The 12,170-nt window shown below is 41.9% G+C and overlaps 1 protein-coding gene across 1 annotated transcript in view; it reads left to right on the top strand.

The window, feature by feature from the left end:
* loxhd1a (lipoxygenase homology PLAT domains 1a) overlaps positions 1-6,948 on the top strand; it is a gene marked incomplete at both ends in the record, with an annotated part of 86,418 nt that extends 79,470 nt beyond the window's left edge. The window contains 2 exons of the mRNA XM_080743585.1: positions 4,516-4,671; positions 6,468-6,948. Of these exons, the coding sequence (XP_080599711.1) occupies positions 4,516-4,671; positions 6,468-6,948 (637 nt within the window). The remainder of the gene's footprint in view (positions 1-4,515; positions 4,672-6,467) is intronic.
* Positions 6,949-12,170: the final 5,222 nt, after the last annotated feature.

Raw genomic sequence — 12,170 nt, 5'->3', positions numbered from 1 at the left:
GCCAGGTGTCAGTCTTCAACAGCGGGTCCGGGACCTAGGGGGTCCTCAGAGTTACTACAGGGGGTCCTCCAAATCTTTGAGTGATAGAAACCTTTTTTTCTCCTTTTTTATATTAACCACTTGAACCCTAGCGTCCATATTCTGAGGACTTTAGCTTGTAGATCGGCTATTTTTGGCAAAGAGATTTCTTTGGTGTAGAGGGGAAAACAAGCAGACTAAGTACAGTGAAAGGTCAAGTTTATTAAGTATTGACGGTTCAAGTGGTTAAATATCTGAAAAAAAAATAGACATGAATCCAAAATACACTAATGATTGTGCTGTCAAACAATGAAACTATATGGAATTTATGAACAGGTTGTGGGGGTCCCTGCTTCATCTCTCTCTCAGCTAAGGGGTCCTTGGCCTGAAAACGTTGAAGACCACTGCTCTAGATAGAAAATAGACAGAGTATCCTTATGCTTCTAACCTCCCCCAAAGCCCATAACCCCAGCCCCAGGTGTACTCAGTTGGTCTGACGGCCTGCTCAATCGCAGTTTAGCCAACAGTGAGGCAGAGGGGCAGGGCCGCCACAGTATCATGTGGCTATGTAGTCAACAAAGAGCCTGGAAAACAGCCAAAAAGGCACGCACATCTAAAGCCAAGCTGGACTAATAAACTGTGTACAAATACGAAAATAAGAGTCCGCACACCAATTATCGGATTATTATTATTACTAAACTTACATTACCCACTTATATAGGGAGGTGTGGTGATGTCAGAGAGACTTAAATTCCGAAAGGCTGTTCAACTATGAGAGCGGAGAGACGCACGCACACGCACACGCACACACACACACACACACACACACACACACACACACACACACACAGCCCTAAAAGTAGGTAAAACCAATGGGAGGCTCTCTCCATTCCGACATGTCGCCACTCCGAAATTGACTTCTTATTGTCGGAGTGGCGACACTCCCATGAGCCTAAGGTTTAGGGTTAGGGTTAGAGATAGGGTTAGTGTCGGAATGGAGACATGTCGGAAAGGAGACATGTCGGAGTGGAGAGATGCACTCAAAACCAATTAGTGCAAGAGCCACAGCTGGTCTGACTCTGGACTTGCTAGTTAGCCTAATAACTGACCAGCTCTGCTCTCCTCCAACTCCATGTAACACTAGAAATACTGTTCCTACGAAACAGTGTGGGCTCGCTCGTAAAAAAAAAAGAGAAAAAAATACAATTAACAACATTGTATAGGCACAAAGATCTACCCTTTGGCTCATTGGCACCTCAATTGCAAGTGTGGTTGCCAACGTGACTATATTCTGCAGCGTGCTAACTGTCATGTGAAGCTCAACCAATACTACTAACACTAGCCTGATTTCAGACTCTATGCTGGAGCTTGAGTCTGAAGTTGTCCCCATTCTATTTGATTGAAAAGGGGAGGGGATTTAAAATTAGAAATTCCCAATCACAAGAGATCTGGTGGGAGGGGTTGTTTGACTTTTGCACACAAAACATTCCCTCCTCCCCCTCCCCTCAATGACATGCACCAAACAGGTCATTGTCTTTGATGTTTCATTGATTAGAGAGAATCACTAACGAGCTATTCGACACTTGTATGGCTCAATCAATGACTGCAGTTCATAGCCCTTTTGAAGTTCAAAGGGAGCAAATAAGAACTCTGGTGAGCCACGCAGCCACCCCTCCCTCCACTGTTTCTGTTGATTTTCAAAAGTTAGACGCACCCCTCCTCCGTATTGCATTGATTTCATTGGTCGGTTTCGGTCGGTTTCGGTAGAAAGAGACGCGTCATATGACAAAACCAGACCAAGAGAAGCAGTTCACTCAGAGAGTGGGCGGGTCTATTGGCTGGAGCCAGGCAAAGCTAACACCACTCCCAGCCGCCGGTTGTTGGAATATCGAGATTTATCCCTTATGGTCATGGCTGCCAGTTCCCACCTGATATCATGTGGGAGTTCAGACAGTTCCAGACCATGCTGAGTGACTGCTAGCTTGCATAACGTCTTCAGGCTGGGATTTAAGTCTAGGATGTACAGGTCACCAGAAGCGGGGTTGTTTCCTTTGTATCCTCCATGGATGATAATACAATCCCCCACCATGGAACAGGCATACATCCTACAGGGGCCTTTCCCCTTGGGCTCAACCTGCTTCCAGGAGAAGGTCTCTGGACTGAATTTCCACAGATCATTGAGGTACTGGCTCGTCTTGTTTCTGCCACCAAATATGTACAGCTCTCCATTGCAGGCAAAGGCTGAATGCGTTCTGCGTTCCTCTGGAATACGGTGTCCAGAAGGAATGTTCTGCCAGCAGTTGGTCTCTGTGTCAAACACTCTGATGCTGTTGTTGTAGTAGCTGTCACCCCGGCCCCCATATACAAACATCTTTGTCCCAATGATGGTGGCAGAGTGAAATGCTGAAGGAGGGGGCGGAGTGCCTCTGGTGTTAATTAAAGACCAGACCATTGTGATAGGCTCCAACTTGTAAATATCATTAATATATCCAGTCAGCCGGTTGCGTCCTCCATGCATATAAATGACCTTCTCCAGGGCACAGGCTGAGTGGCACCTCCTTGCTTCTGGAATTATCCCAGAAATATTGGGTTTGAACCAGCTGCCGGTGTCAACATCGAAGGCATAAAGCACATTGCAGTAAGGATGCCCTCCCCAGATGTAGACAATTTCATCTACCAGCACAGCTGTGTGGCCATAGCGCCCGGAGGGAACCTCAATGGGTCGTCGTCGTTGTCCTCTTCCACTTCCATTTGTCACTGGGGGCAACTTCCTCCAACGCAAGGACAATGTGTTGAAGATGTACACTTCAATCTGATCCCTGTCGGCGCATTTCTGTCCAAATGAGTACAGCTTGTGTCCGACTACCACAGCAGCATGCCCGTAATCAGCCAGATTGTAATAAGCCGGCTTAGGTCCTCCTTTCAGCTCTGTTGTCCAGTGAAACATTTCACACAGCAGTACCACCTTTAAACAGTGCAACAAGTGTACAGGATAAGTCTGTAAACAACAGTTTAAGCACAGTAGACAGAACAAGTTGTTGAATGACACTTTGTTAATTGGACGATTACCTTTAAAAGGACAGTTACATTGGTTGTGATGACAAGGTTGTGGTGTCATTTCGTGATGACGTAATTGTGTAGAATATCTAATGGAATATTCATCCATCCATCCATCAAGGATCAATTCCAGTTTTCTATTCATATGCTTGCCTTTGGTAATACCATTGGAAAATCACAACATCCACTGTTTCACAAAGTTGTAGATACCACTAAAACCTGCTGCCGCGGCAATGTGTCTTGTTTACTGTCATGTCTGTGTGACATAAGTACATTGCGGCCATTTGAAAATAGCTGATCTACAAGCTGACATTGCAACGCAGCTTGTAGATCTGATAAAAGGTTTTTATGCATTTGAAAACTTGTGAAACGGGTCATTCTGCATAGAGTACTTTCTACTTTTAAGTACATTGTGATACTCATACTTTTGTACTTTCACTGAAGTACATTTTGAATTCCAGACTTTTACTTGTAACAGAGTATTTCTATTGCAGAATTTATATTTTTACTTCAGTAAAGAATTTGAGTACTTTTCCACCACCACTGACAATGTGTTTAACCTGACTTTCGCCAGATCGTGGCAGCATTGCGTATATAACGCTCTGCTTTACCATCTGGGCTTGCTCGGCCAGCGTTGATAACACTCGTAAAGTCCCGGGCCGGACCAATCAGCGGCAGCTATGGGCGGGCTCTGAGCGGCTCTGAGCCAATAGAGTCTGATTGCAGACCACGTGGAAACCCAGGAGGCGGATTCTGGGTGCAACGTCATGCAGACAGGCCAATATGAGTGGTTGGAGTTGGCACTCCCAGACTGTGATAGAAACGGCCACATCCAATCACCAGCTACAGAAATTCAAAAAATGGCCCGCCCCTTACATCGAGTGTGCCCGAGAGAGCCCAGATGTAAGGCAGAGCGTTACGCACTGCTGCAACTATCTGGCGAAAGTCAGGTTACAATGTGTTATCTTGGCATTAGATTAAAGTTCCAGTGGTTCTCAAACTTATGGGGTCGGGACCTCAAGTGGGGTCCCCAAATTATTTTGTGGGGTCCCCCTGCACATTATTTTATAATAAAGAGACAATTTCAGGACTTTCAAGACCATTTTAATACCAAACTGGCCACACTGTCAAATATGAAGTAAGCAAGAGGCGAACATTGTGAAAATAGTAAATCTACATGCTCACAACGCCTCGGCGTTGTGAGCATGTAGATCTGCTATTTTCACAATATTTATCTGTGAAACTGAGTCACATTAAATGTAATACCTACAACTGCTTGTCCGGGTGGGGATCACCAGTTCATATTATGTTTATTATGTTTATTTTGGGGGTCACGGCCTAACAAAAAATTTGAGAACCCCTGGATTAAACCGTAGGATTGTTTCATATTGTTGTGATCATGACCGAGCGGTGTGCTTAATTCTTCTTCTCTCATTTCAGGGGAAGTGTCGACAAGTTTGACTTTTCCTCCAAGAATGTTGGTGATATCGCCGGTATCTGTCTGGGTCACATCACCAAGGATGGGAAAAAGGTCAAAGGGGAAATATTTTGGCACGTGGAGGAAGTCATGGTTATAGAAAGGGAATTGGGCAACAGGTGAGTGAGATTCTTTCATTGATCAACAGGTGAGATTTTAAAATGATCAAGTGGCAATAGGTATAGATTTTAAACTATGCCCATTGCCTATTGCAGGGGTCTTCAACAGGGGGTCCGCGACCCCTAGGGGGTCCGCGGAGGTACTGCAGGGGGTCCGCGAAATTATTGCTTAAAAAAAAAAAAAAAAAAAAAAAAAAAAAATTCCAAAAATGTTTTTTTTTCTTTCTTTTTTGCCATTTTCCACATTTATGAAAAAAAAAATCATGATTCTATCCATTTTGAATAGCTTGAATACGATTACTATGCAATTGACAGATTTTTGATATTATTGACATTTGTTCTCAGTTAATAAGTAGTATGTTTAGAAATGGTAGTGGTGCGGCCCACCCTGCTCGCTGTAACTTGTACTTGTTTAAAATAAAAAAGTATGTCGTAGCCCCGACCCCCCCACCCTACGATGTGGTAGGGGGTCCCTGCTCCATCTCCCCATCAGTTTGGGGGTCCCTGGCCTGAAAACGTTGAAGACCCCTGGCCTATTGTCCATAGTCAGAGAATATTATCAGTAATACCTGTCAAAGCTGGGAATAAATTCATTACCAAACGTTTTCTTCACCAATGTGTTCGTAAAGGTGTCTAGTAACATATCTAACAAAGGTTTAAATTCAAAATCCCCAGGAGAATCTTTGACAGCTAGGGTAAAGCCCTGCACACAGGCGCGTTTAACCGCACGGATAAAACGGACAATATAATTTTTTTAAAAGAAAACAATGATTCTCTATGACCTCATGCACACCGGCTCCGAATTAGCCGTGCGACGAGTGGCTGCCGCTGTGCGTTTTTTTCTCGATCGAACCCAGTTCGATTTGTGCGTCTTGTCGCATGCGGTAAAAAACTCATCACTCCTTTTATGACTCCTTTTTGGATCCGCAGCGCCGATTCCACACAGCCTTGCACACCAAATCCAATGCGTTTTAATCATGCCGCAAACAGAACAAACGCAACGGATAAAAAACGCGCCTGTGTGCAAAGGGCTTAATTCTGTGTCTCATACTCATTCACTTACTATACACTACTATATGGGAAAACATGACTCCCAAACAATATGCTTTAAGTGGGATGTGAGGGGTCTAACTAGGTGTTTTTAATTATTCTGAATCCATTGCAAGCATTTTTTTTTTGCACGAAAAACATTCCCTAAGTTGGGGCCAAAAATGGACCCGATACAACTGTGAAAAGTGATGACTAATCCATCGTTTTTTGGGGCTGTTTTTAGCCCAATGAATGTTTTTAGTGCACCTAGTTAGACCCCTCACATGCTACTTAAAGCATATTTTTGGGTGTAATTGTTTCCCCTATAGTATAGTGTATACCGTAGAATGTATTCCCAAGTTTTATTAATATCCCCTGACCACCAGAGCCATGTAAATATTAAAGGTAGGGTAAGTGAATTTAATTCAAATAATAACAAAATTGATCTATGTTCTGATAGTACTAGTTACTAGAGAAAAAAATCTGTTTAAAAAACTGTTGGGTGACAAGTCTTCCTCCAATCATGGTCATGTGGGGGCGGGCCTTACGTGCACCAAGGCCTGCTCCACTTGATCATGATTGGATGAAGGCCCCCGCCTGTCACCTTCATGAAAACTGAAACTTACGTGAACTTACCCTACCTTTAACTATTACAAATGTGTTTTTAGTTTTCTTGTCGAACACATTTACCTCAATATCATTACATGACACCTGTTGGCATGTTTAATACCTTTTTTCTTCTTTTTTCCCCCCTCCATCAATGCCAGGTATATAATGACCTGCAACGCCCTCATCCCTCTCTGTTCAAAGAAGGACGAATTCCAGACCTTCGAGTGCTCCAAGACCATCGAGAGCTTTGCCAGCAAGGCTCGCAGCCTGGTGCCTGTCAAATACGAGATCATCGTCATCACCGGCGACGAGAAGGGCGCGGGCACCGACGCCAACGTTTTCATCACGATCTACGGGACCAACGGGGAGTCGGGACGTCGTCCGCTGCGGCAGAAGTTCCGTAACCTGTTCGAGCGCGGGCAGACGGACCGCTTCGTGGTGGAGATGCTGGAGATGGGAGACCTGCTGAAGGTGCGGATGGAGCACGACGACACCGGCCTCAGCCCCGGCTGGCTGCTGGATCGCGTGGAGGTCACCAACACAGCCAACGGCGTCACCACCATCTTCCTCTGTGGGAAGCTGTTGGACAGCAAGAGAGCCGACGGGGAGATCTTCCGGATCCTCTTCCCCAAATGGTGACTCACAGAAACACTCATGTGCCGGGACATGCCCAGAATGTTAGAGAGGCAGGGACGGAAATTTCAAAAAGGGCCTTTTGGTGAAAATATTGAAAATAGCAGACCTCGAATGAGCTTGGAGGTCGGCTATTTTCGGTACTCTCAGGGGCGTCACAAAGGGTAGGAAAGTGGGACTGAGTTACCAGGGCCCAAGGTGGAGGGGCCCTATAGTAGCTTTAGCTATTGAAAAAATAGCAGATATACAAGCTCACAGCGCGGCACCGAGTGCCGCGCTGCGAGCTTAAGTAGATCTGCTATTTTTGAAAAGTCGTAAAAATGTGCGCAAATCTTTGAATATGTATTTTTTAAGCGAACATTTGTAACTAAAATTTTGCTTCCGGGGAGGGGTCCCTGGAACGAAATATTTTGAGATTGGGGGTCTAGCTGTGGCCAAATACATATCATCTTGGGGGTCCTTCACATGAAAAGGTTTTTCCTCCACTGACATAGAAACATAGGTTTTTCAACAACAAAAAACTCAGAAGGATTTGAAATATTCAAAGATTTTCATGATTTAAAAAAATAGCAGATCTACAAGCTCGCAGCGCGGCACTCGGTGCCGCGCTGTGAGCTTGTATATCTGCTATTTTTCAATAGTTAAAGCACAGGGGCCCGCAGTGAATCCTTGTACCCAGGGCCCCGAATTTGGTGTGACGCCCCTGGGTACTCTATCCACAACTTTCCAACATCCCATCGTGCATTGCGCAGAAGTTGCACGGAGCTTCCGGCGCCCTAGCCGAGTGTGATCTACAAGCTCACAACGGTTGCATCTGCGACGCGACGTGAGCTTGTATGTCTGCACTAACTGGAAGTGTGGTGAAAACAATTCTCCAGTAAAATTCCCGCGGAAAGAGGTGGATAGAACACTAAAATAAGCAGTAAAAAGGCAATACTGCAGATGTGGCGTACAGCATGGATTTCTACACAGAGAGGGCAATTCTTTCAACATAAGATGCTGCATTCAAGTTCAGGAGAGTTCGGACAAAGGTAATTCTCTTGAATGCTGCCTTCAGGTACGGCATGGAAAGATGGCATTTTCATTTCTTTCACCATAGTGAAAACGGCATTCATGGTCTGGAGAGGGCACTTTTTACCGACTGTTAAAAGGGCAGGGGCTCAAGCCACCTTTGATGTCTGTGTGCACGTGCCTGTTCTTGTGTTTAGAGCTAAAGGTTCCTCCGATTCCTTTAATTTTCTTTAATGACCAAAGAAATCCTGAATTGCACCAGCTATAGATTGATACCTCAGGAACTGATATATGTTTTTAATGTCTATTTATATTTTTTAGACTATATGTACATTCCATTGCAAGCTGAGAATGTGGGCTGCCTTGAAATACTTGAACGATATTTACTTTGGTCAGGGTAACATGAATGTGCCACTATATTGTAATATCATCTTCAGGGATATTTGTTCCCAGCTGCTTTGTAATAATGGTCTTGTTTTTATAAAAGTGTTTTTCTTTTTTTTTTTGTAATGCGAAAAATTACAACTTGATACTTTTGAGCCTGTTTGCTTTGGTGGTTTAATACAAACATCCTGTAATGTTATTGTTATTTTTAGGGGTGAAACAGTTAATCGATCTAGTTGATTTATTCGATTATAAAACATGAAATATTTGAATAAAATAACATTATTGTTTTCTTTTCTTTTCTTTTAAATACAGTAGCACAACACCAGAAAGACCAAATCTGCAAGCTCACGCCTTATATTATGATTTGATATTTTTGCGTGACACTGTTGTACGAGGCTCTTTAAAATTTGGTGGTTTATCAGACAAAAAAATATAAATACCTTTTTTGTATTTATTTTGAACATTAAAATAAGTAAGGAAAGACAAAGGAAATAGATGGAAGTGGAATTCGATTTTTTTTATATATTTTATATTTACAAATATAATTATATTTGGTTGATTCGTTAATATATGAAAAAATGTAAATACATTATATATATTTATGTTTTAAAAAACGTCTCAATTACTTGATTCATTGAAAATGTTATGCAGTAATGGTCTTTTTGCGTTGGTCTTAAAAGTCCTTACATTTCACTTCACTGTAGGGGTGTAACGATACATTTTAATAGCGATTCAATACATATCATGATACATGGTTAACGATACGATACAAAGACGATATTGGTTCATTCATGGCGAAACGATACGATTCAGTGATTTAAAATCGATATAGTAACTATTTAGCAAAGAAATGAAATCTGCGTGCAGGTTTTTAAGGGAAAACCAGTGTAGCTATATGGAAAGGAAAAGCAATTAAACCCCTCCTTTTCATTTTTTCTTCTTAAAAATGCTAAATACAATGCACAAGTAGGTAGCATCGATACAATCGATTCTTTGCACTGCCGATTCGATACAATTCGATTTTGGCTGTTTTCATTTCGATATACTTCAATTTTCTAAGTTAAAAATGATATTTCCCCACCCCCAAAAAATCATGTGCCCTGGGTGTCCTGACCCACAGGTTAAGAACCACTGCTTCATAAAAACTCAAGGGTGAAGCTGTGCACACTTGTTTCAGTGCACACTTGTTTCAGTGAACAGATCACAACGCAAAACATCATCGTTTTTATCCAATTTATTACAAAAAGAGCACATACAAAAGGATAATATTACAAGCCATGAAAAAAAAAATTCAAACATAACAGTTTGGGTTTAGCAATGCAAATTTTAAAATCATTATTATTAGTAGTAATAAATAAAGTACAAAATTCCACCAAATGTGAATCTAACATTTACCCATAATAATATGCTCATCCAGTTCTTCAACATCACACGCATAATCATTAACGAGCTATTGCTTTAATATTAATGATAAATAGTTCTATTTCGAGATAAAATATCCTATATTGAAAACCATCGCGCAGTCACAACTAAACAGCAGAGTTTCATACGAAGAAGACGGTGGCAGCCCTGTCACTGGCACTTTTTGGGATATTTTCTCTTCCATTCGGTTGTTTTTTTTTCAGATTCAAGCAGCAGCGAAAGTGAATAATCTTCTGATTTGTTATATTCTTTGTATAATATTTTCACCATATACTTATATACCATTGCGACTATATTGACACCTGAGAGAAAACATGCATTTTTAGAAAGTTTGTGCTTTAAAGATCCTCTCGTCTGCCCTTTGCTTTCGGTAGAGGATTGTGTGAAGAAGCAATGGATGGAGTCTTCATGAATGGACGGTTAAAATCAAATTCTAATTAAAGCCTGAGGTATGGGGCTTTTAAGCCGTGACATCATTTTGTAGTCAGACCTCCAAGCAGATTTATTATCAATATATGTCCCTCGCTATTTCAACAGATCCGAGACAAAAATAACGACTAAAGTATAATTCTACCACTTTCCTTTCAACAACAAAGAGAAGAAAAATTTGTAAATAGTAAAACTTGTAAAAAGATTCACAGGTTTTGGGGCCAGTTGGCCCCAAAAGTTCTCCTCTGCCTACAAAATGATGTCAGACTTAACAGCCCCATAGCTCGTCATAAGGCGGTGTCTTGCGTCGATAATAGCAAACCTACAACTACAAGCTGACACGATGTGGCACGTGATCTTGTACATTAGCTATTTTCGGCGCTTGACCCCGCCATACAACTGATTATAAATGAGTTATATGTTCAGAGACACAAACAGAAACAGAAGGAGAATATGGGTCATGGAAATATAGACGTGGTGGATAAAGAAAACAAAGAACTGATATAAAGTAATTATGTAGCCTACTACACACGACACGTGAAAAATGCCTCTTTGTAGTCAGAAATATTTCCACAATATTAACATTTTTGATCCAAGTATTAGCAAAACAACCGTGTGTGACAAATGCATTATCCCAATTTAGTTTGATTTGTAACCATGATTATAAAATATAATAGGCCTATATAAAGAAAAATGATGCATCACGCTTTTTTAGTTGAAAATATTTTTTTGGTGAGCAACGCAGACTAAGAATATGGCTTAAGGATGCTACCTTTGATTCAACAATTCTCAAGATTTCTATCATCGTTTCTGTCGGGTGGAAACAGATGTACAAGCTCTAAACGCGTCGCTTCCCGCTGAGTTTCGAGCTTGTCGATCTGCTACAGTAGTACTTTTGATGCTTTTGTGTGACACTGTAGTGTGATCAAGAAGGGCATAATAGGTTTCTGTTCAACAGCAACGCTATGTTAATGGTTTAATAAATATGGAAATATCTCTTGACACATGGGGCTCTATTTTGATTGTCTTAGGCCTAAGTACCAGCTCTTATGCCTTAACTTAAAGGCCTGTCCATACTGTCTCCGACCACCAAACTTTTCATCGGAAATGTCCGGATCAACTACAAAATGACTTCTAAAAAGCATTACCCCGAATTAGAGTTCGGAAAGCTGCACGTCAAAAAGTCGGAACTCTCAGGCGGAAATGTTCGGCGGTCGGAGACAGTATGGACAGGCCTTCAAGTTAAGGCATAAGAGCTGGGTACTTAAGACAATCAAAATACAGCCCTAGACGTGAGGCACTTATTATACGAGATATATCACGCAGGAAATGTTGATGGTGAAAGCAGAAAACAACTTCACAGACAGAGGGAGAGAGAGAGAGAGAGAGAGAGAGAGAGAGAGAAGGAACATCCTTCAGATTCTTTGCGATGGTGGTGATGATAATAAATATCGACTGTTTAACTGCGTTATGCCAGTGAGAGGGTTCCCTTATTAAATCTATGAGTGCAAAAAAACACGGAAGAACCGATGAAAAACTAAGCTAAAAGCAACAAACTTTTTCGCCGTAGTTTGTTCACTAATAGATCACAGCATAGAGGAGGAGGGGATTGGAGGAATTGCATTCAAAGGAATGTAACCAATATCCACAACAGCACCAGAGAGGAAGAGAGAGAGAGAGAGAGAGAGAGAGAGAGAGAGAGAGAACTAACTAACTACTGTACTAGTAGGGAGTAGAGTAGGGATGGGACGATATGAACATTTCATATCACGATTATTGTGACAAAAGAAATCTACGATTTACGATATTATCACGATAATCAAAATCCATTATCCTGGGGCGGAACATTTGCCAACAAAATAGCAGATCTACAAGCTCACAACGCGTCACAACGTGACGCGTTGTGAGCTTGTAGATCGGTTTGGCAAAGACACTTGATAGAGCGTGAAAAAAGACTGCATCAATTACGTATATCATAA

This window comes from Nannobrachium achirus (genome assembly GCF_963921795.1).
Source record: "Nannobrachium achirus genome assembly, chromosome: 15".
NCBI classification, from domain to species: Eukaryota; Metazoa; Chordata; class Actinopteri; order Myctophiformes; family Myctophidae; genus Nannobrachium; species Nannobrachium achirus.
This window is presented reverse-complemented; position numbering and strand designations above follow the sequence as displayed.